General features: G+C 49.2%; 4 protein-coding genes across 6 annotated transcripts in view; 2 read left to right on the top strand and 2 right to left on the bottom strand.

Annotated features, from left to right (window-relative positions):
* Positions 1–5: 5 nt before the first annotated feature.
* Positions 6–1,642, bottom strand: NDUFB2 (NADH:ubiquinone oxidoreductase subunit B2). 2 transcript variants are annotated; one of them, XM_033057374.2, is made up of 4 exons: positions 1,535–1,642; positions 1,307–1,451; positions 1,147–1,231; positions 6–118 (listed from the first exon to the last, which is right to left on the bottom strand). In XM_033057374.2, exons 1-3 carry the CDS (start codon positions 1,606–1,608, stop codon positions 1,157–1,159), a joined length of 294 nt encoding a protein of 97 aa, XP_032913265.1. In that variant the 5' UTR covers positions 1,609–1,642; the 3' UTR covers positions 6–118; positions 1,147–1,156. The 2 variants fall into 2 exon arrangements, with proteins under 2 accessions (XP_032913265.1, XP_032913264.1); XM_033057373.1 differs by lacking the exon at positions 6–118 and adding an exon at positions 553–635.
* Positions 1,643–1,725: 83 nt separating this feature from the next.
* LOC116995056 (trichohyalin-like) lies at positions 1,726–12,577 on the top strand. The gene is made up of 10 exons (XM_033057370.1): positions 1,726–2,664; positions 2,856–2,947; positions 3,121–3,298; positions 4,420–4,648; positions 4,844–5,397; positions 6,284–6,425; positions 7,532–7,776; positions 9,317–9,480; positions 9,858–10,107; positions 10,908–12,577. Exons 1-10 carry the CDS (start codon positions 2,593–2,595, stop codon positions 11,130–11,132), a joined length of 2,151 nt encoding a protein of 716 aa, XP_032913261.1. The 5' UTR covers positions 1,726–2,592; the 3' UTR covers positions 11,133–12,577.
* A 488-nt stretch (positions 12,578–13,065) lies between these two features.
* ADCK2 (aarF domain containing kinase 2) lies at positions 13,066–21,195 on the bottom strand. The gene is made up of 8 exons (XM_033057371.1): positions 20,272–21,195; positions 19,477–19,623; positions 17,869–17,997; positions 17,137–17,232; positions 15,051–15,305; positions 14,599–14,727; positions 14,446–14,499; positions 13,066–13,845 (listed from the first exon to the last, which is right to left on the bottom strand). The coding sequence occupies exons 1-8, from the start codon at positions 21,193–21,195 to the stop codon at positions 13,711–13,713; spliced, it is 1,869 nt and encodes a 622-aa protein (XP_032913262.1). The 3' UTR covers positions 13,066–13,710.
* A 951-nt stretch (positions 21,196–22,146) lies between these two features.
* DENND2A (DENN domain containing 2A) overlaps positions 22,147–23,315 on the top strand; it is a 57,441-nt gene continuing 56,272 nt past the window's right edge. For both annotated transcript variants that reach the window (XM_033057375.2, XM_033057376.1), the window contains exon 1: positions 22,147–22,201. The gene's annotated coding sequence lies outside the window, so the exon portion shown is untranslated. The remainder of the gene's footprint in view (positions 22,202–23,315) is intronic.

Genomic DNA, 23,315 nt, shown 5'->3' with positions numbered 1-23,315 from the left:
CATGGAAAAGTCTGAAGGAGATTGTTTATTGTGTCATTCATGATTCCTCTCCGTGAAGTTGGAGGGATGGAACTCAGGTGTTCAAGGAGTGAAAAAGTTACTTTAGGGAGGGGTATAACTGGAAGGGAAGGAGAAGGAAAAAGATAAAACCAAGGGCTTCCTGCAGTGCAATCCCCCTCTGTTGATCTTCCTTAAACTGGATTACTGCCTCACTGACTGCTGTGCTCAGCCCTAAGACATTTTTACCTTTACTATTCTGAACTTTGATATACCCAAGGGGCATTCTCCTTCATCCTAGGAACAACTGGTCTGGGTTCTCTTCTGGGTAAGTTCTCCTGCTTCTATGGCAATTTCCCCTCAACCTCCTCATTGGTTATTTGGCAGAGCCTTTTTTGGTAAGACTGTTACTGCCATGCACGCATTTCTTGGGGCAAACACATTCTCTCATCAAGCAGGCATTACAGAAGTGCATGTGTACTCAAGTACCACACTGAAAGTTGTCATGGTCATTTTCCAAAAATTCTACTTAAAATAGAGAAAATACACTTCAGCTTAGCCTTTGTTTACAGTTTTATTAACATAAGGACCCAGGAGCCAAAGATTTGGTTCCAGGGGCCTCAATTAGTTCCAGGAACCTGAAAGTAACAGAAGAAAAACCTGAGAGCCTTTTCACTCATCCTGCAGAGCAGAAGACCCTCCTCCATGCTGTCTTAAGCAGTAATTGAAGATTTTGGTATTAAGCTGTGATGTGTGGCACAACAGCTTTAGCAAGATTCGGTCATTAAAGAACTGGAAACAAAGAGAAGCTGCAAATCTGGACAGATCTCTCTAGAACCAGAGCCTGTCTTCAAAATTCGATAATGCTGGGTCTACAGAACAGCATGAAGAAAATAATTTAGAACTGGTACCAGGTAAGCTACACCTTCTACCTTATGTTACAGTGCAGGTTTATATGGCTAAAGGCAGGCTCGCTGTTCCCGGGCAGTGTTCCGCGTGCGTGGGGGCAGTGAGCACTGCGGGCCCTGCCTGCTGTAGCGCAGGGGGCGGGCAGGTTCGCCCTGGGCCGGCACCGAGGCCCTGCAGCGGGACCAGCCGGGCACCGGGGCGGCGCTCAGGGCCGTGGGAGGAGGGGCTCGGGAGCCGTACCGGTGTGCTGCTATTCCTCATCGTCCGGAGGAATGCCGAGCTCCTCGTCCGTCCAGGCCGAAGCGTCGGGATACGGGAAGTGTCCCTGCGAGAGAGGCTCGTCAGAGCCCGGCCGGGACCGCCCCGCGCCCCCCAACCCCGGCCGCCGCGCCGGCCTCACCAGCACCATGTCCGAGTTGTGCCAGAACTGCCAGAGGATCCAGAACCACATGAAGCCGCTGAGCACCTCGCCTCGAATCACCTGCGCCCGCGTCAGCTCCGGGAACTGCCGGTACCGCGGCGGGATGTGCACCCCGCCGCTCGCGCTGCAACACAGCACGGCCCGGCCTCACTCCGGGCCCCCCGGCCCCAGCCCGTCCCGCTGCCCGCCCCGCCCCGCCCCGCTCACCAACGCCGCCCGGGCACGGCGGCCCCGGCCCGCAGCAGCCGCCCCGCCGCCCGGCCCAGCGCCGCCACCACCATGGCCGAGCCCAATGTCACCCGCACCGCCCAGCAAGCGCCCCGCCGATTGGAGCCAGCGCCGCCTTCCGGGGCGGAGCCGGGAAAGGGAGGGGACCGGGGAACCGCAATCCCGGGGCGCGGGGGTGTCTCCGAAAGGGGGGGGACCCGGGGCACCTGGGGATGCTGGGGCACAGACACAGCACACACTGCCCCTCGCTTTGCCCCCCACTCCCCTCAGCCCTTGGGAGCGACGGGGCGGCACCAAGGGCGGGTTCTCCCTGAGTTCTCCCAAAAGTTGGCGTCGCCCACGGGGGGCGCAGAGCGGGGCAGCATCCCCAGCCTTTCTGGGGGGGCTGGGGGAGAAGACAGCTCCAGCTGCTGGTGTGTAAGGAAGGGGCGAAAGCAGCAGCGCGTTCCCCTGTCCGAGGCTGGGCAGCCCAGCCCAAGCAGTGTGGTTGCGGAGCAACGGGGCACGGGCGGCGTCCCGGCCGCGCTTCCCGCTGTGGCGGGGCTGGGCTGCGGGATTCTCCCTCAGGACCGGGGTGCGGGCGCGCCCTCAGGGCCGGGATTCTCCCTCAGGGCCGGGATGCGGGCTCGCCCTCAGTGCCGGGGTTTCAGAAGGAAGCAGCTGTTGCAGAGCCTCTCCCGCTCTCTGGGCCGGCTGCCGAAGCGGGAGCGCAGAGGGGATGTCTCGGCGTAGAAATAGCCAGTGGAGAATTGCCACCTGAGCATCTGAGAGAGTTCTGTTCTTTTCCTTTTTCTCTCCCCCGCAGGTGTTACAGCGGTGTCCCTGCTCATTGCTCGCTCGGCACTGTTCCTGGAGCTGCAGCCTTTGAGGGTGATGGAAAACCCATCCTGCCAGTGGGTGGATCTGTTCACCAATGTATGCCGGAGCAAGGGGCGGAGGAATTCTACCAGCTTGTGAAGAAGCAGTCGCATCCAGTAGTGTATATGGTGTGCCTTCTGGGACACTGAGGTGGTCACGAAGGAAGCGAGCAAAAAATAATGGAGAGAGTAGCCAGACTATCAGGGGAGTCCTTTCAAGGAATCCAGCACACCCCTCCTCCTCCTGACAAGGTATGATAACAGTGTAAGATTAATCCACACTTGTAGCAGCTCAGTACCACAAGATATGGTGGAAGAATTATGAAGAGAAGTAATAAACTGAAAGTAAATTTCAACTTTGTAGATAATATTCCTGTTGAAGGATTTAAGTGGTCAAAAATCATGCTCATTTTCTGCTTCCGTCTCTTCCTTCCCCTTTCCAGGTGAGCTCCCCATCCATCTCACATGTCCAGTGCTGCCACACAGCTAATAAAGATTCCTGTAGCTCTCTGCTGCCAAGATGTCCAGTAACACAGTAAGCTCATAATCTGTGGTGGGGCACTGGAAAAGAAAAAGCTGGGAAACAAAGACAGTTATTGCAGGGTGGAGGTTTTGTTCCATGTTGATTTAGTTTGTCTGCACTGCATTAAGTTGCGAAGTATCTGTTGCCAAGGTTTTCATTATTTCTTGTATTTTTGTTTTCCACAGCTGTCCTGTTTGTGCATGGAGTCCAGGTCCCTTTTGCAAGCCCTTGATACCCTCAACCAAAAGGAATTTCACTGGTTCATCACCAGAGGCTTCCCGTGTCCTGAGGGGCGCTCGTGTGTTGGCAAGGAGAGAAACTGATGGCTTTTACTACCTGGGCCGCATTGTCCAGGAGCTGAAGGTGACTGTTTATTGCGAATTTGGCTGCAAGGGCATGTATGGTTTCTTTTCTCTGCTCTTCCCATATCTCACCAGTCCCAAGCCCTGGCTGTGGGGTGGCCCTCCACTGTCACAGTGTCCTTCATAGCCACTGTGACCTCCCACACCCTGTTTTCATCTGCTACCTGGTGCTTCTGGCTGTTTGCTGTGAGGAGCCCTGAAAGTAAGAGCAGCCTGGAGATCAATCCATTTTTGTAGTTATAATGAGTTTTTTATTCAGAGACAGACAAAACAGGTCCCTTATCCCTGTTGTCTACTTTTGCCCAGCCTAGCAGCAGAGTTGGTTAGCTAAACATCAGCTAGTAATCCAAAATGTTTGTCTCCAGAGTCCACCTCCTCTTTACCAAACTGAGAACTTTCCTCGTTTTTTTTTCCATCTGTGTTTCTGGGAATTGCAAGGTGATTTTGGATGCCAGATGGAAAATCCCCCCCGCAGGTTTTCTTTTAGAATCCAGTTCATTTGGGATTTTGCAGGTGCAAGTATAGGTGAGGATGTCTGTAAGCTTCAGTCTGGGCTGGAACAGATTGGGGCAGCTACAGGCATGAGTGACATCAGGAGCTGACAGCATTATTTGTCTAAGTGCACTCAAAGATCTGCAGAGAAGGCTGAGATTCTGGCAATAGATCTTGCCCTCACTCACTGCTGAAGACTTCAATTAAAGTGTTTAAATGTATGACAGTTGTGACTTTTACTGCTTTGTTACCCTTCTGATTGCTGAAGGATTGTTTGTTATCCTTCTGATTGTAATGAACTGCATCATACACGATTTCTTTTGGCTGCTCTTTTACTGGTGGGAGATTTTCCTGGTAGAATTCTGCCTTAGCTTTCTAACTGGGTTGTTACTAAAATCTAAGTCCAAAGTGAAAAGGAGAGAAAATCTGTCAGCCCTTTAAGCCCCAGCTTTTTATTTACTGTTAAAGGTATGGACTCAGTACAGTGAAACCCTGGTAGAAGAGGAAAGCTGCATTCCCAGATCACGTTCCACTTCCTGGGATTTCTGCCACTTCCCTTTTAGCACTTAAGCTTGGCTGTTAATTGCACCTTGCAAATTGCCTTGCAAACCACATGTTTTACTCTTGCAGGGCACCAGGGAAGGCTTTTTAATTGAGTTTGACCAAAGCTGTGCTCTGAAGGGCAAGGTCCAGTGTGGCTGGCAGGAAACCCCTCTCTATGACATTCTGCACTACGAGGACGCCCGGCGACACCCTCTTGCTCCAGGGGACAGAGTCTTGGCACCATGGGAGGCTCCAGCCAAACGTTTTGGCCCTGGCACTGTGCTAAGGATTGTGGAGAACACAGAGGCACCTCTAGGTACCTGCTTTGGGTGTTTTGGTTTTCTTAGCAGCACTGGATTCGCCTCCTGCTGCTTGGGTTCTCTTCATGGTGTTTTTATTGTTGGCACTAAGCCGCTTTTTCAGGGTCACAATTAACACATCTCTCTAGGAGATAAATCACACGGATTGACACACTGCTAATACATTACTTCCCCTTTTTTTTTCTTTCCAGTATGCACTGCACACAATGAAAGGGGAGTACTTGTGAATTTCTGGAATGGGCAGACTAAGGAAGTGTCTTCTGTCCAAGCTCTGCGGATTCCCCTACCCCTAAGCGAACGCATCATCCTGGAGCTGCAGATGCCTTTGGCAGCCCGGCAGATGGTGGTAGATTCAAGCTTGGATTACCCATACCTTGTGGCACCAGGTTATAGAGCCTCAGGGCACTACAGGCAGAGTCACCTGGAGCTGGATTGCTGCCCAGGGGCTCTGTATTCCACTCATCCCTGTGCAAAGTGCAGGTGTGGGTGGACCTCACTTCCCCAGTGCTGCCTTGGAGCCTGGGAACCCACACGGCCTGCAGAGTGCAAAGTGCAGAGGGAAAATGCCTTCACCCCAGGGCCAAGCTTGTCTGAAGAAAAGCTCAGCCAGAAAATCGAACAGGAGCTGTCTGAATTGAGGATTGCATCTTCAGAAAGTGTTTCCAGAGAGGAAGAGAAAAAGGAAGAGAAGCGATTGGAGACAGAAAACTTTCCAAAGGGTCATGAGGCTACAGAAACCGAGAAGGTAAAAAGTGCTTCACCCTGGCTCTTCTGTCTATTTGTATAAAAATCTGCTTTGTTACTCCAAGTTTACTACCCTTGGCACCAAGCCATTACTAGAGGTTTAAGACCTGGTCCTATTGCCTGCCTGCTAAAGAATGGAGAGACTTTGCACTGTCTTCCTTTGACTGGGGTAAGAGCTATAATCTGTCATTGTCCCTGGCTGGAGCAGGCTTCTAGAATCTCTTCCATAGATGCAGAACATGAGAAGTGTTGCATAGCCCAGTCTGTCTACATTCTGTTTCTGTGTGAAGGAGGTAAAGGCAAGAAAAGGAAAAAGTGTCAGAAGATTTGACATTGGAGAAGGAATACAGTAGGGATTGTTCCTACCGAGGCAGTCTCTTGCCTGATTCTTTTAACATGCTTCTCCACCCTGTTAGAGGTGTCCCCTCTCCCAGTCAAGGATCACAAGAGACTTGTGTAGTGCTCAGCAGCTGATTTGGTGCTTGTGAGAGGGTGAGGATCAGTAAGGAGGAGGTTCATGTGTATCAGCTAGTGCCACACTTATCCCCATAGCTCTGCAAGGGTTAGAATCCAAATTCTTCGTGCCAGAAGCAAGGCTGTCTTTCAGCCAGAGCTCCTCTGGCCTGATCTCTTTTGTACCAGTTCAGACCCTTTCAGGCAAAAGTACTTTAGGTCATTTGGAGATGTAGGGAAACTCAGGAAGTGATCACAAATTACCTATGAGTTGTTGCTTTAGTAAAGAATTCCCCCAGAATTTGGGTTGGTTTTTTTTCATTCTCTCTTAAATTTCAGTTACAACTTAAAATCTTATGCTCTAAATTCATTAAATAAATCTATTATTTTCCTTATCAGGTCTGGATTATGATTGCATTTCTTGTTACTTCTAGGGCCCTCAGAAGGAGATGGCTCATGCTGTGGTCGATGCTGCTGTCAACACAGACAGCTGGTTAATGGAAACAGATCACAAGGAAGAAGCAGAGAACAGACAGCAGGATGCTGAAACTGAAGCTAATTTTGAACATGAGCATGGTATTGGAACTGTAACTCTTTTACCCAAACATAAAACTTAGCACATATTATCAGGATGCATCATGTATGATATCTGTCACCATTAATTCTTGGTGTTTCACAGGAAAATACCATAATGCCATCTTTTATAAATAGGTATTAATGGCTTGAGTAGTTATTCATCTTCTCTCAAGGTGAAAGAATTTTCAGATGGAAGTTGAGATTTTTTGGCTTTTATAGCTCAGCTACTGCAGTAGCAGCTTTTGGGGTTTTTTAACCTATATCGTAGAGCTCAGTATAAATAAAAGTTTCCTTACTTTAAAAATTAATATGTAACATTAACTGTGACTGTGTATAGCAACAGGATGTCTCCAGGACTGTTCTGCAAAACAATCCTCTTATCTGTGCTGAAAATTACTGCTTTATAATGCCACTGAGTAAAGTTTTGTTCCCTGAGCAGCCAGAAGGGGCTAGATCATGATTTTGATCAATTTGGGGCTGTTCTCAGCTTTGTGACAATTGCAGGAATCTAAGAGAGGATTCTGAAAACCTAAAGCTTTTTCTATTATTGCTTTGTGACGCTACTGGAAGAGGGAGAATGAAATGCCAAACAGGAGTGCACATTTCCTCCCAGTTGGTGTTCCAGCATCATTCCATGCCACAGCTGCCCCTCGGGTCTGCCCTGTCCTGAGCAGAAAGGTGTGAACAAACTCTGCTCATGTTCTCAGTTACCCAAAAGCTGTGTTAGCAGGGTTGTGCCCATGCTGATGTCTGCTGTCTCTCAGCAGGATGTAGAGCTCAGGCTTTGCCCTGTCAAAGGATTCATCATTTTTACTGTGAGATATCAGGTAAACAATCCTTTAACCTGAGTAGCTGTAAGAAGGGTCAGGCAAAACTCAGTTTCCAAGGCAAAACTCTTGCCTAAATGCATTGGCAAGCAGCTTGTTCCTGAAAAGCTGGAACCTCTTTTGTGGAGACTAAAAACTGTCCCACTTCCTCAGAGGAAAATGTTGTAAAATCCTTGGTCAAATGTATTTCATATGAGCAGACCTTTTGTTCTTTTAATTTGCTTTCTTTTTATAAGCTTCCTATATTCTCATATGTCCTTGCCCTAATTTATTTGAAAGGCCTTTTTGAGTCCAGAGTGGCAGAAGCTGCAGTCCAGCATTCCCAGAGGAGCCCTCCCCTGGGAAGCAGTGCTTTGGTTCCTTTCAGGCACCAGAGCTTCTTTGCCCAAGTGAATCAGTCCCTGGAGAAAGACAGCCTGACCATCAGATCAGCCCTTCGTGTGCAGAGACCACACAGCAGCACCAGCCTGCTGGCTGGGAGATCCACACATCTCCCACATCTTCTAAAAGACAAAAGCCCCACAGTGAGTATTTACTCCAAACCAGGTTTAGTTCTTAGGAAGAGGAGATTTGTTTATGTCATGTCAGAATGTTCTCTCCTTTGATCTTTCACAAAGGTTTTTGCTGCAACAGAAATGATGCCTGTGTAAAATAATGGTTATGCATAAATAGAAATTTAAGGGCTCCACTTGGGAACCCACATTGTGCAGGGCAGGGCATGTGTGGTATTTTTGCTCAGCACTTTGAGCAGAATGTTTTTGTATGTTAGATCTAAGCTCTTCTAAATAAACTTCTCAGCCAGCTCTACTAGATAGCAAAAAAAACAAAAATCCTCTTTTACAGATACTGAAAACAAAACAGAGAAAGTTTAGGCAGTCATCTGAGGCCCACAGCAAAGACTGCATGTTAGGGCAGGGGTGGAACTAGAAATCTCCTGATCCTTAGGCTGGTACTTTGCCTGCTGGAAAACATCATTTGTTCACCTCCCACCTATAAAACACCTTTGATTCTTTCTTTGATCTCTCCTTGTGTGTGTCATTAAACACAAACACCCACAAGGTACATTTTTTTGCTAAGAATAGCAATACACTGGAGAACAAAGCTGTTTACAGCCTCTGGAAAGCCATACAGATCAATGTGTTAAGAGAAATGCTATGTAAGACTGGCAGGAACATTGTTTGAAAGTCCTGTAGTGTTTTCCAGCTTGTGGTTGTCCTCAGGAGAGCACTGGAAGGAGACATTCTGTTTGCAGAAGAGCAGCTGATATAGCAGGAGCATGCTAACTGCACCTGGGAATAGGAGGAAGGAGGATGTATTTGACAGAGGAAAATATTTTGGGGAAACTGTTCCAGCCCCAGACAGCTCTAGCAGTGTAAACTGGAATACATGTAAAGGTTTGGTGGTGTTTACTTGCACTTCCTCATAAAGGGCACTGTAAGGAGGACAAAAACAAATAAATATTTCACTATGGCTGTGAAAAGAGGCCTTTTAGGTGCTCCTTCATTTCTGTATATGGCAAAAAAGATACAAATCAGCAACACTGCAGTGTTGAAATGAAGCTACTACTGAAGTAACCACAAAGACTGCTTGGGCATGAGTGGAAAACTCAGACAACAAGAGGTGAAGAGTTGGAACACCTGCAGAGAACTCCAGGAATGTTCTGGGTTTGGCCAGAGGGGGGCAGGTATTTCTCTTGCTAATAAAATCTAGTAAGGAATATATCGTATGTTTTGTGGTCAGAACCTGGATTTTCCATCCAATCCAGAAGCTGACCCAAAGGCTGGGGAGCTTTAGGCATTGGCTCAGCACAACAGCACAGCCTACTCATCTGTGGAGAACTCTTAAGACTGGATTTTCAGGCACCTCTTTCTTAATTAAGCCTGATGTTTTTTACAGGTTTTAGCATCATCCTCAGTGTTTTAGTGGATGGGAATCAGCACTACAGTATTTGTGAGCCTCAGGGGTGACATTAAAACAGGGGTGTTCTGGTTTTGTGTGTTTACAGTTTGCATTAGAAAAATACACTGTTGGGACTAAGGGTTCAGTTTGCCTTTTTTCTCTTAGAAATTGGTCCTTAGTGGTGCATCTCAGGAGAGGTGGAAAGAGCTGGACTTCAACAGAGCCAAGATTGAGCACAAAAGGTGGCAAGAGGAGCAGAGGCAGCTGAAGAGGGAGCAGCAGCAGGAGGCAGATGGCACCCGACGCCGGCTGCGCAGGGACAGCCAGAGGTGATGATGGGAACTGACTGCTGTTTGTGGTAACTGGTGGAAGGTTGGTAACATCTGCTCCCTGCTGCTCTCCTTCAGTCCCTGCACATCCCATGGTGTGTGCTTTTTGCTGCACTCTGCAGAGGGGTCACAGTGGTTCCCTACTGGGAATAAAATTGGTGCTTGAGCTGTGAGGGAGTGGGGCAAGGGCAAATTCCCTTCCATTCTGTTCTCTGACCAAAAGTGCTGACCATCAGGCACCAGCCCATTTGGGCCTGTTTAACCTTCATAACCTGAACATGGATTGCCAAAATATCTGCTTTGTGTCTTATGCACTGTCTTTCTTTTTTATTGCTCTTTCTTTATGAGAAATTTGAGAAATTTTGTTTTGGAAACAGGCAGCGATTGCATCAGAGAACATTGCAAGGGCTGGAGAAACAGCTGGAGCACAAAGAGAGAGCTTTGCAGCACATGGCACTGCTCCAGGCTGCTGGGGCTGAGAGGAGCAGGAAGGAATCCTTTCCAGAGGAGGAGGAGGAGAGGAAGGCAAGGCAGAGGCTTCAGTTCTTAAAGACACAACGTTTGCAGAGAGAGGAGATGCAGGCAGAAAGCAACAAAAGGAACTGTGAACAAGAGAAAGAAAGGCTGGTAAGGGCAATTCCAGAAGTTATTTTCCTTTTCTGCTGTGTTTCTGGCAGTGTCAGTATCTGGAATATTTGTGTATTTCACCTGTTTTACATCCAGTATATCATTTAGAGATAAAAAAGGGTAACATTTTTTTGGCATGTGTATAAAGATGAAAGGTAGAAAGTAGAATTCCCTATCTGTGCCATAAAAGAAGTGTTTCTGCATGCAAGGAATGAATTTCCATAGATTATATCCATTTCTGACTTCCACTAGTGAGAATCATAGTACTGGAGGATGATTTGGATTGTATTAATCCAGTTCTACCCCTTTGCCACGGGCAGGGACACCTTCCACTAGCCCAGGTTGCTCAGAGCCCCATCCAGCATTGGACACTGCCAGGGATGGGGCAGCCACAGCTTCTGTGGGCAACCTGTGCCAGGGCCTCAGCACCCTCACAGGGAACAATTTCTTCCTAATATCCCATCTAAACCCCTTCTTTTTCAGTTTGAAGCCATTCCCCCTTGTCCTATCACTCCACATCCTTGTAAAAAGTCCCTTTCCAGCTCTTGTAGCCCCTTTAGGCATGGAACGTGCTCTAATGTCTCCCCAGAACCTTCTCTTCTCCAGGTTGAACAACCCCAGCTCTCTCAGCCTGGCTCCATAGCAGAGGTGCTCCAGCATCTTCATGATCCTCCTCTGGACTCACTCCAGCAGGTCCATGTCCTTCTTATGCTGGGGGCCCCAGAGCTGGACAGAGATGAAAAGTGAGGATGAAATTTGGCATGGAGGTTGACTGTACAATTTTGAATGTCTTTATGTAGGAGTTCCTGAGGAGCAGGATGCAGTCACGGCAGGAAGTGCTGGAACAAGAATCCCAAGAGCAGGACAAACAGAAAAAGCAGCTCCAGGCTGCCAAAGTGAGAGTGTTCCAGAGGAGAGAGAGTTCTTATTTAAAGATGGAAAAAGAAGGCCAGAAGCTCCGTGCCCTCCAGCAGTACCTCAGGGAACAGAAGCTGCTGCTGCTCCGGACATCCCTGCTCGCGTAAGGAAGCTGCACAGTGGGTGAGCAGGGCCTGGAGTTCACACAGTCAGGTGTGAGTCAGTGTGCCACAGCAGAGCTGTGAAGGTGGCATTAGGATTCCTGGAGATGTCTTTAATCTTCCTTTCACTGCAGCCAGAGTGCACTTCCACTGCTCTGTCCTTTACCTGCCTTTTTTCCTGGGGTCACTTCCCCCTCTGCTGAGAGGGAGCGGCAGGGCACATCTAGAGGCACTTTCCTCCATCAGAAAGGAGGGGTTTTCTGGTGCATTGCACTATGGTGAGTGGAGGTGCCAAAGGAGAGGAGGAGGAGGTTAAGCTTGTCACATCCTGAAGTGCTCTCCCTTCCTCATATCATCTGAGGTACAGAATTCCCTGTGGCACAGCAATGGGCAACCAGAAATTTCAGACAGGTATTTAGGAAAGGAGACTAGACATGGCATAATTCATTTGCTGAAACAGTCAGAGCTGTATGGAAACACCTTTATTTTACACAGAATTAGGCTAAAATGAATACAATCTGTGTGATACCTTGTTTCAAGTAATGCCTACAAACAAACTAGATACAAAATTTAAATTCAGCCTGACTTTTTATGTACACTTAGAAACATGATACACATTTTCTGGCACATGAGAAAAATGTATTCCTCTTACAGCACCAGTGGTAATGGTAGTTTCTTTTTTTAAAAAAAGAATTAAGAAAACTTGTAAAAGGGAGATCCTTTGAAATCCTGCCAGATCTGAATAGCCAGCAGTTGCCTAGCAGTGTCAGACTGCATTCCTCCAGGGATAATGGAGAGGCTATGCCTTCAGCTTTTCCCTAAAAAGACATAGTGAAGTCTCTCATCCAGATGTTTACAAACTACTCTGAGACCTTGATAGCTGAAATGGGTATTTTTAAACTTAAGGATCCATAATGTGCATGAGCCATCCTCAGATTTTTGTTAAAAAAAAAAAAAAAGGAAAAGGAAAGATGAACTTAAATAGAAGGTTTTAACAAACAAAATGTCAAAGTTAAGGTCTGAAAAAAATGTAACTTGCTTCAGATTATGGAGGATTAGTTTTTTAGACATGAAATCCCATCATTTGGAACAGTTTCCACTCTGTTGAGTGTCTGGAAAAGTTGGCTGGAATTTGCCCAGCAAGAACATGGATGCTTGTGCATGGCACACACCCTACTGAGGGAATGTGGGTGCTGGTGGCACATGGAGATTTTCTTTAGGTAATGTTTTGGGATTGCTTGCTTCTCTTCTTGTTTGAGTTCTCTTTTACATAAAATCATGTGCTAGTTAGGACAATGCCTGCTTGTGACTCTAACTAGACTTAAAGAAACAAGCTTGAAAACTTACAGGGTGTTAAATTCTACTCCTGCTTTTATCCTTATGCATTTGGAAATGGAATATGCAGTGATTAAATGAAAGTACATGAAATATACTGAGCTGATTCTAAACTTGTTTTTCAGACTTCATTTATATGCTATTCATCATTATTTTATAATCGCCATAAAACAACAGATTGCTTTTGTACTTTCTCTTCCTTGCATAACCACCTGAGAACAGACCACTGCAGAGACCCTGCTCCACTGCTGTTTCACACAGGGTGTGTCTGGGAATATATTCAGTACCACACTATTTCCAATCATTCATGGACTGTATTTCTCACTATTAAAATGCAGCCATAAAATCATTTTAATACCTCCATTAAAAAACATAAATGCCACATGTAATCCAGCTCTTCTGCTGGCTTTATTTGATTTTAAACCTTCACAATGTGGTTTTGATCCATCAGGAAAATGCTTGGACTCTGGTTTGAAACCTGTTGGGAAAAAAACCCCTAAGTATCTGCATATCAGTTAAGGTTTTGAGTAGAGTGAAACCAGGAGAGCATCAGGGAGGGTAGTAGAGAAAAATCACAGAGAGGGAAAAAAACACAGGACAAATATTCCCAGAAGTTGTTTTTTATTATGGAATTAAATTTTTTCTGCCTAGGTAAATATTTTATTATGTTGTTTGTAATCCAAACTCCTATCATAATGTACGAGAGTACAGAAGTTTGAAAACAAATTTAAATAGTCTGGTTTTGTCATCCAAAATGACTACATGCAGGATGTTATTGTAGATGCACTTCTACAATAAAAGTAGAAGTTAAAAGTACAAAAGGCAAACAGTTTTACTGGCTTTTTCCAGGCTGAATGTGTTGCTTAAGTGATGCTAGAGCATCCTTTCTCATACCACAGTGACAGGTAAGTCAGGAAATTAAATATTTAACCTGATATATTTTAAAACAGACTTGATCAATGACCATCTTTTTGAAGATGTTTTTAAAAACTACCAGAGCACATTAGCTCTTAGAATTGTGAGTAGGAAATGTGCAATTGTGCAAATTCTTCTTGCTTTCTGGAATAGACCTTCTGATCATCCGAAGCCTGGTGTTTGGCTGAAATGACTGAAGGCAGCATTAGTGGAGAGCAGCCACTACACATCACATCCCTGGGGTACATGTGACTTCTCACCTTCAGCTTCACTCTGTGTCAGCTCCCAGGCAGCACAGGTAACCCCCACAGCAAGAGAACAGCAGCCACACGAGCTATTTGAGGGCAGTTCTGATGAGCAGTGGCTTAGCTGCCTCCAGGATGTCCAGTTCAGGGTCCAGTGAACGTCCCAGTCCTTCCAGAACCATGATGGCAAAGATGATGGAAGCAAAATTGCTCTCAAGCTTCACCTAGAACCACAACAGACTGAATGGACTCAGTTGACACTATTTTCTTCTGTTACCCCTTCAACCAAGGTACCAGCTCTGCCTAAGCTGGGAGGGAAGAGAAGAGGCTGGGGAGAGCATTTGCACGCCTGAAATTACAATGCAACTCCACCAGCTGGACTGTGCAGCCCTGTGGCTGACAGCCCCAGTTCAAGCCACCTTAGGTCTTTTGATTTCCAAAGTTTTTTGCAACTGTGGAAACTTGTCCCCCAAATAATCAGGTATAAGGAGGTATCTGTAGTCTAAGGGACTATAAAAAAGGTAGGAAAAACTATGTTACAAAAATACTCCTTTTAGAAAACAAGATCAACCATTACATGAAGTATTATGACAAAAAAACATAACAAACAAAAAAAATAACAAAAAAAAAAAACCCAAAACAAACCAGAAATTTGGCTTGGCAGAGTGTGTATAAGACCTGAGAAACAGCATTCCTGCAGTTCCTCCCCTAGCAGTTTATTTCAAAAGTCAGTCCCCCTCCTTGTTAGCTCCTCGTGTTCCCAGTAGTTCTCCCTCCCCACATAAACTTGCAGTTATTAAAGGCAGACAGGGACAGGACCTCACCTTATGGGTCATCAATAGTTTGAAGACACTCGAGAGGAGATTTCCCACCTGAAGCTGGAATACACAAGGAGAATTTAACAGCTGACCAGAAACCCTTTTTGTTTCAGTTGCACTGAAGTGCAGGTAAGTGGGACTGTGACATGGTGCACTTGCCTTTCCCAAGGCAATGGTGTTCCCCCGGACCTTGGTCACAAGTTCTGCCATCTCAGCCTTGAAGCGCTCGATGTCTTGGCACTGGTTGGCACGGGCATGGTGGAGGATCAGCTCTGCCACCCTCTCCCCCTGGGAAACAGGTTGGACAGCACAATCAGAGCCTGAGCACTGGTGACCTGCAATCAGATGTCAATCCTAACTTGCAGCAGAAGCAGCCAATGCTTCCCATTTAGCACCTTCTAGTTCCTGGGACCCTGAAATTGCTCCTCTCTGACAGCCTCCTTTCTGCAGCTGAATAACATCCCTGTATTTGGGGATAAGATGCTAGTAAGGCTCCTTGCCTCTCTTACCATCCTAAGGGGAAATAGAAAACTCTCACTTTGGCCATCAGATTGCACAGCCGCTGTGGAAGCTCAGCTTGGCAGCCCCATGTGTGGGAGGAGCCTCCTCACCTGTCCCTGGACCACAGCGGTGAAGACGGCGCGGAAGTTCTGCATGTCGGCGCTCTGCAGCTCCGCCACGATCCCCGCATCCAGCAGCACCAGGCGCAGCTGCTGCAGGGGCGGCCGCACTTCCAGCACCAAGGTGTCACACAGGTCCAGTACCAGGGTGTCACACGGGTCCTGCACCGCCTGCTCCCGCGCTGTGCCCTGCACCAGGATGTTCCCCGGGTGCAGGTCGGCGTGGACAAAGTTGTCAACAAAGATCTGGAGGACAAATAAGAGTGAGAAGAGCTCGCTGGTCACGCCAAAGCTCCCAAGCAAATGGCAGAGGGTTGTTTGTGGTCTCAGCAGAGCACCACATGGAGGCTCCAGTGCCACCTCTGGGCCCTGCAAGATGCCCCAGGCACTTCTCTCTTGGATTCCCACTGGTCTTGTAAACTGAGGGAAAAAGTGCCCAAGAAGTCATAGCCAAAAACATGTTATTTGAACTGATTCTTAACAGCAGTGTTTTAAAAGCATCTGCTCTCTGATGGGCACAAAACCTGGCTGGTCTCTCAAGATGTTAACTCAAAGCCAAAGGCACACCTGGTTACTAAAATTTTATTTCCTTCTTAATGAAATAAGCAGTGATGTTAAGTAAAAAGGACTCAACATGATTGAGAATTCTGCAACAAAGGTGAGAAGATTTCATAAACTGCCAGAAGCTCTGAACTGATTTCAAAATGGTAAGTGATTAAAACTTAGATGTGTGGAGAGCTGCTCTCCCCCCTAGCAAGTTCCCAGGAAAAAAACTATTTACTAGCTATTCTCTGACTCTGCTAGCAGTCAGCACCAGAAAGAGACAAGAACAAAATAGTACTTCCCCCCTCCTGACTCTCCTGGCAGTCTGGGACCACAGGACTTCCTGCCCCAAGGAGATTATCTTTGTATTTCATAGATTTCTCCTATGAATTTGTTCAACTGCCACGTAAATAATTAGAGCTGTGTGAAAAAACATGGTTTTGGTATTGCTTGAAAAAAAAAGACTTCTGCTAGTTCTATGTCCTCCTTATTGAGAAGCCCTACACAACAGTTCCACATTCATTCTCATGCACTCGTGACTGCATAATCTCTGTCATAAGCTACTCATCTTTCTGCTTTCCAGAGTTAAGAGTCCAAATTATTTCACCATTCTGGTATGGAAGCCACTCCACATGAGTAATCATCCTATCTGCCTTCCTCTGCACCTCTTCTAGTTCTACTGAAGCCCTTGAAATGGAGGGTCCTGGACAGCAAGGGACTAGAACAGCAGAGTACCCCAGAAAGAGGTATTTGATTTTACTTATAGACATGATGTCGGGGTTTTGCCCTTTAATTTTTTTTCTACTCCTAAAATTTGAAACCAATTTTAGCATAAAACTATTCTGGTTCCAGCACTGCTTTTCTGAGTGGTAAAAGCTATTTCAGAGCCTGTCATACTACTTGGAGCCAGAACTGGAGGTTCACTAATGCCCTAGCACAATGCTGCAGTTAGCAGCAGCATTTCATCTGACATGCACTGCCCACACACAGTACTGTCAGGAGCTTTTGTAACTCTTCCCTGCTGCTTCTTGGGGGTCCTCACAAGACACTTGTACCACCCTCTCAACACTCCTTTCCAGATTATTTGGGATTATTTCAGCTACAGAAGAACTAGACAGCCAGAAGCTGAATCTGGCCAGGTTTGTTGTCTATACTCCAGATTTAGTTCTCCTTAACAAAAAGGCAGTTTTATAGGAGTTGATAAATGAAGAAACCAGCTCATTGTGTTCCCTCTGAGTCACATCCACAATCTCTGCAGAGCACATGACATTTGCTAATAATGTTGCACTTTAAGGTGCTTGGGCAATATGTGAATATTCATTGAGTGGATTAGTGGGTGTTGTCAGCCAAGGCTGACCAACGTGCACAGGCCAGTCCTGCTGTGTGCAGGCAGAGCCTAAGCAGGGGTGTATCCAGCCCAGGCTTTACACAGAGCAGGTACAGGTAGGAAGGAAATGGGTTCTCTCTTGCTATCCAAACTGAATAGCTTCTGCAGGAAAACAGCCTTCACTTGCAGCCCCAGCCAAGTGCCTACCATCTTTAGCAGCATGTCCATGCCCATCTTGGCCAGTCTCTGCCGCAGCTCCGTGCCAATCTCCACGTGCAGGTAGCGCGAAATGGGCTCGCTCTCCTGAAACAGAGATAGAGCTGCAGTCCAACACCCCCTGCCTCCCACCCTCCAACACACCTTTACCTGGGTGCCACGAGTCAGGGGAAGGTGATGAGAATCCCCTGGGAAGGACTTGGCAGAAAGAGCCTGTACCTAGTGTGATGGAGAACATGAAGGAACCAAGGGTTTGTTCCTTGCAAAGACAGACAGTATTCTGGGACAGAAACAGGAAAACATGCAGGAAAACTAAGCCTGAGAGAAGCTTTGGTCTGGGACTCAAACATCCACATGGGAAGTGAGGCAAGGATCAAAAAGTGTCAGATTGCTGAGCTCCTTGCTTTGACCCACCACAGAGGAGAGGTGAGGCACGGTGGTGTTGGTTTGCAAAGCACAGGGTGGCTGGACGCACTGTTGGTCTGCTTGGCCAAGCGTTCACTTATACATGGAGTTGTCTGCTACCTGTTTTCTGGGATGCACTGCTTGCAAACAAAGAAAGTGGAAGAAACACTAAGGAAGGACATCAATCTCCTTAAGCAAATTAGAAAAAAGCATCCTTTTGCCTCCAATCTTTTCTTCTCAAAGAGAAACACCTCCTTGCAATGTTCTCCTCGGGGCCTTCTTGCTGCTACCATCACACCCAGACCCTGCAATTCTTACCTCAAATGTTTCCACGAGAACATCTGCTGTTACCAAGGGCCAAAGGGGAGTTGGAAACTTCACAAAATCGACATCTAGGAAATTCTGTCGGAAGCGCTCCAGATTTCTGGCTTCATAGCGTAAGTCAATCTCAAGGGAGAAATAGAAAAGCAGGTTGAAAATTACATCCAACTAGGATTAGATCTTCAGGATCCCATGTGAGTTGCAATGCTCAACACCAACAAAACTAGTCAGAAAGCCAGAATAGAAACAAAAAGAGTGGTGCTTTTTTACATGCTCATAGCCTCCCTGATGGAAGAGGAGCAGACTGGGAAATGGATGGTCCACAGCCCAACACCTTCGAAATATGGGTGCCTTCCTAGAGGCATGGTTTCTCAAAATAGACCAGGACCACGTTATATTCAAAAATGCAACAAGATCCTAAACTGAATCCTATCCTGAACCAAAGCTTGCTGTCCAAACAGCAGGGCAGGCAGACAGGATAGAAGAACTGCAGCCCCAGCCTCACTTGACAGAAAGGTAGCTATAGCAGGAAGAAATTTAATGTAATGCATACAAAATAACCCACTATGCCTAGTCCAGGCCCTGGTTCCTCAGTGATCCAGTGTCTTGGCACAAGGGCATCTCTCCTACTGTCTGCTACTGCTCAAGGAGGCAGGATAACCTTGCCTCACCTCCTTTGTCTGGCAGTGGGGAATATCCCAGGAATACTTCTTGTTCATTCTAAGGGAAAAAGCTATAATGAGCCTATCAGCTATCCTGCTGACCCTCAGTCTTCTGCATGTCCACCCAAGCTCTGCCAAGCTGGTACCAATGACCTCAAGTCACACCTGGCCACAGTCATCAGTCCCCAGCATGCATTTACTGTGTAGAGGTTTTGCAATTGTGAAAAACAATTAAGGTTTTCAAAAGCTTGTTACAGGCTTCAGACTCTGCAGTCTAGACACAGAAATGAAATTAGCAGATAATGGTTCATTTTATAGAAACACAAGCCTAATTAAGCCTGCAGTAGGATGTCTGCCTGTTTGATAGTAGCAGTGTTTCAGGACTGTGTCTTTAGAAGATATTAGTAAATCAGGATGTTTTCAGATCTGTTTTCCAAATTTTACTGACATTGATGATAATACAAAGTAGAATGTGTTATTAACTTCTATGAAAACCTTATTTATGCCTATATATATATATATATATCAGTGCTAAGAAACATGACTAGTGAGTACAGACTGCAAACACATATGTCAAATTACAGAAAAAAACCCACATGCCTAAATATTTGTTTAGAGAGATTCTTTCCTAAGGAGAGATGTCTCACCAGTGTTCACCTCTCACAATGCTGCAAAAAGGACTGTGACTATGGCTAGCTAACTGTTCATGCTGTCCACTAGAAAAGACATTCAAAGTCTAAAAAAATCATTTTAGATCTAATAAAGACTGGTTTTCCATTGCTTTGCTACTTTGTGAGCATATAAGCTTTCCTACAGTAACATGTGATTTGATTAGACCAAAGAACAGAAGAACAAGCCAGCCTTCACCTAACCATTTAAACTGTGGTGTGAACAGAGTTAGAGCCAGCCAGTAGCAAGACAAAGGGCAGTTTTGTTTCAGTACCTGCTGCATCATAAGCTTCTCAAACTCCTCCACAATCTCTGTCAAACTGAGCCACTTGAACCCAGGGAGAAGTCCAATAAGGCGGCTGCCCATCTTCATGAGAAACAGATCCATCTCGACTTGGTGGACCAGCCCAGGGTGCAGGACCTGCACAAGAATGAGCATCAACCCCCCAGACACTCCCCGTCAAAGAGCTCAGGTGATACATTTCAAATATACAGAACCCAGCTTGTTACAATAGGAGGCAACCAGCTCAGAAGAATTCACATGTCGCCATTGATTAGGTTATAGAGAAACATTTTATCGCTGTCAAATTCAGTGTATCTGGGCTGGAGATTACGGGCTCACCCAAAGTCATTTTCCACCACTTTCAGTCTCACCCTGTTGCCGATTAGTATTTGAAGCTGCTTCTTTAAATTAGCTTTGCTGGAACGCACTTTTATGTTCCAGATTTCTTCATAAGAGCAGAAAAGGAGGTTTGCTGTCTGGAAGGAGCAACGAACCTTAATACTATTTTTTTTAAATGTAAATTGGGCCCTTGGAGGCATTCCTAGTACCCACATGCCACATCAAGTCTTGAGCTGTCTATTTGGGAAGAGCTGGGGCCTCTGCAAGTATGGATTGTGGCTGGCTGGAACAAAAGCACTGAGAAAGGACACTAAGACTCAGAGTCAACATCCCTTCTTGTGGTACCTGGCCCTGGCCAGCTACTCCTCTCCAAGGGAGTTAAAATCCGACGGACCGCATCCAGCACGCTCCATTTTCACACACCTACCATCCCGGTACATGACTTACTTTAATGGCTACAGGCATGAGATGTCTGGCTGATGTCGGATTTGCGTTCAGTACTGGCTTGGCCCTCTGCTCCGTAAGGGACATCCTGCTCACGGGACTTCCCTGGGAGCAATCTGCGGAACTCAGTTCCTCCCTGCTCCTCTCATCCCGTATCTCCTCGCTCTTCCTCCTTCTCAGCCACCCGAGGAGGCCTCTAAATCCTGACACTTCCCACGCTTCGAAGGCGGACCTGAACTCCGCGCGTCGCTCCAGCTCCTTGGCCCGGGAGCCGGCGATAGCAGCCAGGTCAGCATAGGCTTTATACACCTGGGCAACGCAGCCCGAGCCCACCGGCTCCCGGCTCGGGAACGTCAGGATGCCCGTCCAGTCCTCACCGAAGGCCTTCCTCAAGAGCTCGTCGGTGTGGGCCCACGGGTGCGGGCTCACCTCGACGTGCAGCTTGGAAAACTCATCGCAGAAGGCCTCCGAGAAGAGGTCCCTGCGGGTGCTGGCCCACTGGCCCAGCTTGACACACGTGGGGCCGGCGGCCTCGGCCGCCCTGCGCAGCAGCCGCAGCCAGCGCCCGCCCATGCCGGGCCACAGCCGGCTCAGCGGGTAGAGCAGCAGCAGCGGCCCGAAGCGCAGCAGGAGCCCGCAGGCGCGGACCCCCAGCCGCAGCACCAGCCCCAAGCGCCGCAGCAGCCCCCGGGGAGGCCGCTCCGCGCCGCGCTCCGCCGCCCACGCCGGGCCGCGCCGCCCCGGCCTCTCCTTCCAGCCGGTCCCGGCGGGCACGGCCGCGGGCACGGCCGCGGCCAGGGCACCCCAGCGCCCGGCACGCAGCCCGCAGCGCCCCGCGCCCGCCCGCCCGGGCAGCGCCGGCCTGATCCCGGCCGCGGCGGCGCGCGCGAGCAGCGGGAGCAGCCGCGCGGCGCCGCCTGCCACCATCGCGCGCGCTCCCGCCGCCACCGCGCGCGCTCCCGCGGCCCGCGCCGGCCCCGCCGGGGGCAGGGGGTGGGAGGGGGGCGCGCCCAGCCAATCAGCGCCGCGGAGCGCGGCGGCGCCCCGCCCCTTAAAGGGCCAGCGGCGAGAGTCTGGCGGGAGCTCGCGCGCGGGCACGCGGGCGGCCCCCGAGTGCCGCGAGGGAGGCGCGTGCCCGAGATGTCCCCTCCGCACCGGGAGCGTCCCCGCGGGACCGGGCTGTGCTGGACGGGGACAGGCGGGAAGGGGTCGCGCTTGGGCCGGGGGCCTTGACACCTCCATCCGTTCTGAGTCACAGGAACATTGAATAGCCTGGGCTGGAAGGCACCCTTCGGGATCATGGAGTGTCGCTCCGGCCCCCCACAGGACACCCCCAGAGCCACCCCGAGTGCCTGAGAGCGTTGTCCAAACGCGTCCTGAGCTGTGCCAGGCTGGGTGCTCGCTGCCCTGGGGAGCTGTTCCAGTGTGGCCATCCCCCGGGTCAGGAACCTTTCCCTAACACCCAGTGTCAGATCAGGGACAGAAGCCGTGCTGCAGGTTTGGGGCATTCCCGGCCAGGTGCTCTCCCTCGAGGAGTCTGTGACCCGAGCAGCCTCGGGAAGCCGTGCCAGTGCCAGGGCTGATAGAACTCAGCACTTCCTACGTTTGCCCGGACATCTTTCAGTGTGAGCCAGAACGGCGGCTTTTCACTGAGCCCCGCTTCGCACACCGGCCGCCCCCGCCGCCTCCCCCGGGCGGGCAGCCCGGGCCGCTCCATGCCCGGAGCGAGGGGCGGGCCGGGCCGGGCCGGGGCGGGACGGGGCGGTGCTCCCGCCGGAGCGGGGCCGGAGCGGGGCCGGGGCCGGGGCCGGTGGCGGCGGGGGGCGGGCGGGGAGCCCCCAGCCGCGGGTCCGCAGCCGCCAGCCCGGCGCCGGGCGCCGCCGCCGTCATGCCGGGACACGGCCCCGCCGCTCCGCTGCCGCCGCCGAGCAAGGTAGGGAGACGCTGACGCGGGAGAGCGGGCAGAGGTGCTGCTCCAAAAAAAAAAAATCTTTGATTCCCTCTTCCTTTTCGCCCCCCAGCCCCTAACTGTTTTTTCTCCATCCCCGGCTGCAGAGAGGGGAAGCGGGAGCAGAGAGCCGGGTCCCCCCGGGTAGCGCCGCTTTCCCGCCGGGATGGGGAGGCTGCTGCTCCCGCCGGGCTCGGGGGGCCGGGCCCGCTGCCCGAGCCGGGGCGGAGGGGCCGAGGGGACCTGGGGAGATGCTGAAAAGCCAAGCCGAGCCGAGCTGGTCGGGAGCGGTGGGGCGGAGGAGCAGCGGCAGCCCCGCCACCCAGCACGGGGCCCCTGAGTGAACTCAACCCTGCTTCGGTCTCCAGCACAAAACAGGGGAGGAAACGCTAAACACATTCTTTGGGGGAAGCCCGGGCCCTGCTGGAGCAAACAGCCCGAGTTGTCGGTTCGGCAAAACTCTGAATCCCCCTGTGATATTAGCCCTGCACTTCTGTCTCTGCTCTGCATAGCCTGCTTTTCTCTTACTTTGCCTGCGACTTTGCCTGCAGTTGTGTGCAGCCTGTGGCTTATCAGAGTGGCATTTTTGACTCCCGGTGGGGATCGGTGGGAGTATCCACCTGTCCTGGGGAGAAGAACGCTGTCTTGCCTTCCTGCTCATGTACCCAGGGATGATGGGCGCTAATGGGTTAGGGATGGGTTTGGTGGAGGGTAATGTTGTTTGGGAAGGGAACAAGGAAGAAGTTACAGCTGGCTGCTGCTGTGGTCCCAAGGTGTCAAATGCAAACTGGGAGGCAAAACCATGCCAGGTGTATTTGGGACATTTTCAGAGGTTTTGGCTTTTTGAGTGTCCAATAAACATGTCTCTTGATGCTTGGTGCTGGACAAGCGATGGTCATGGGGGAGTGAGGCTTTGTGACTGCTTGTGTCTGCACTGGAGCCTCCTCACTGTGCTAAACATGGGCCCTTCATTCTGCTCTTTACAAGAACACACCTTGTTTCCCAGACAGGTCAGCAAGTTTTCCTGACCCTAAGGTATTCCTAGCCACCTTTGCTCTTGCCATTTAAGTAGTTTTTTAAGTTTGTTGCTTTTGGGAAA

Source organism: Catharus ustulatus, chromosome 4 (genome assembly GCF_009819885.2).
Source record: "Catharus ustulatus isolate bCatUst1 chromosome 4, bCatUst1.pri.v2, whole genome shotgun sequence".
Classification (NCBI taxonomy): domain Eukaryota; kingdom Metazoa; phylum Chordata; class Aves; order Passeriformes; family Turdidae; genus Catharus; species Catharus ustulatus.
This window is presented reverse-complemented; position numbering and strand designations above follow the sequence as displayed.

Excerpts from the sequence above, each read along its gene's own strand:
- NDUFB2 (XM_033057374.2), bottom strand. The coding sequence starts at position 1,608 with ATGGTGGTGGCGGCGCTGGGCCGGGCGGCGGGGCGGCTGCTGCGGGCC. Across the intron at positions 1,452-1,534 it reads GCCGTGCCCGGGCGGCGTTG|CGCGAGCGGCGGGGTGCACA; the intron begins GTGAGCGGGGCG and ends GCTGTGTTGCAG. Across the intron at positions 1,232-1,306 it reads ACAACTCGGACATGGTGCTG|GGACACTTCCCGTATCCCGA; the intron begins GTGAGGCCGGCG and ends CCTCTCTCGCAG.
- LOC116995056 (XM_033057370.1), top strand. The coding sequence starts at position 2,593 with ATGGAGAGAGTAGCCAGACTATCAGGGGAGTCCTTTCAAGGAATCCAG. Across the intron at positions 5,398-6,283 it reads AGGCTACAGAAACCGAGAAG|GGCCCTCAGAAGGAGATGGC; the intron begins GTAAAAAGTGCT and ends TGTTACTTCTAG. Across the intron at positions 6,426-7,531 it reads TAATTTTGAACATGAGCATG|GCCTTTTTGAGTCCAGAGTG; the intron begins GTATTGGAACTG and ends TTTATTTGAAAG.
- ADCK2 (XM_033057371.1), bottom strand. The coding sequence starts at position 21,195 with ATGGTGGCAGGCGGCGCCGCGCGGCTGCTCCCGCTGCTCGCGCGCGCC. Across the intron at positions 14,728-15,050 it reads CCGCTGTGGTCCAGGGACAG|GGGGAGAGGGTGGCAGAGCT; the intron begins GTGAGGAGGCTC and ends CCTGTTTCCCAG. Across the intron at positions 13,846-14,445 it reads AACTATTGATGACCCATAAG|GTGAAGCTTGAGAGCAATTT; the intron begins GTGAGGTCCTGT and ends TTGTGGTTCTAG.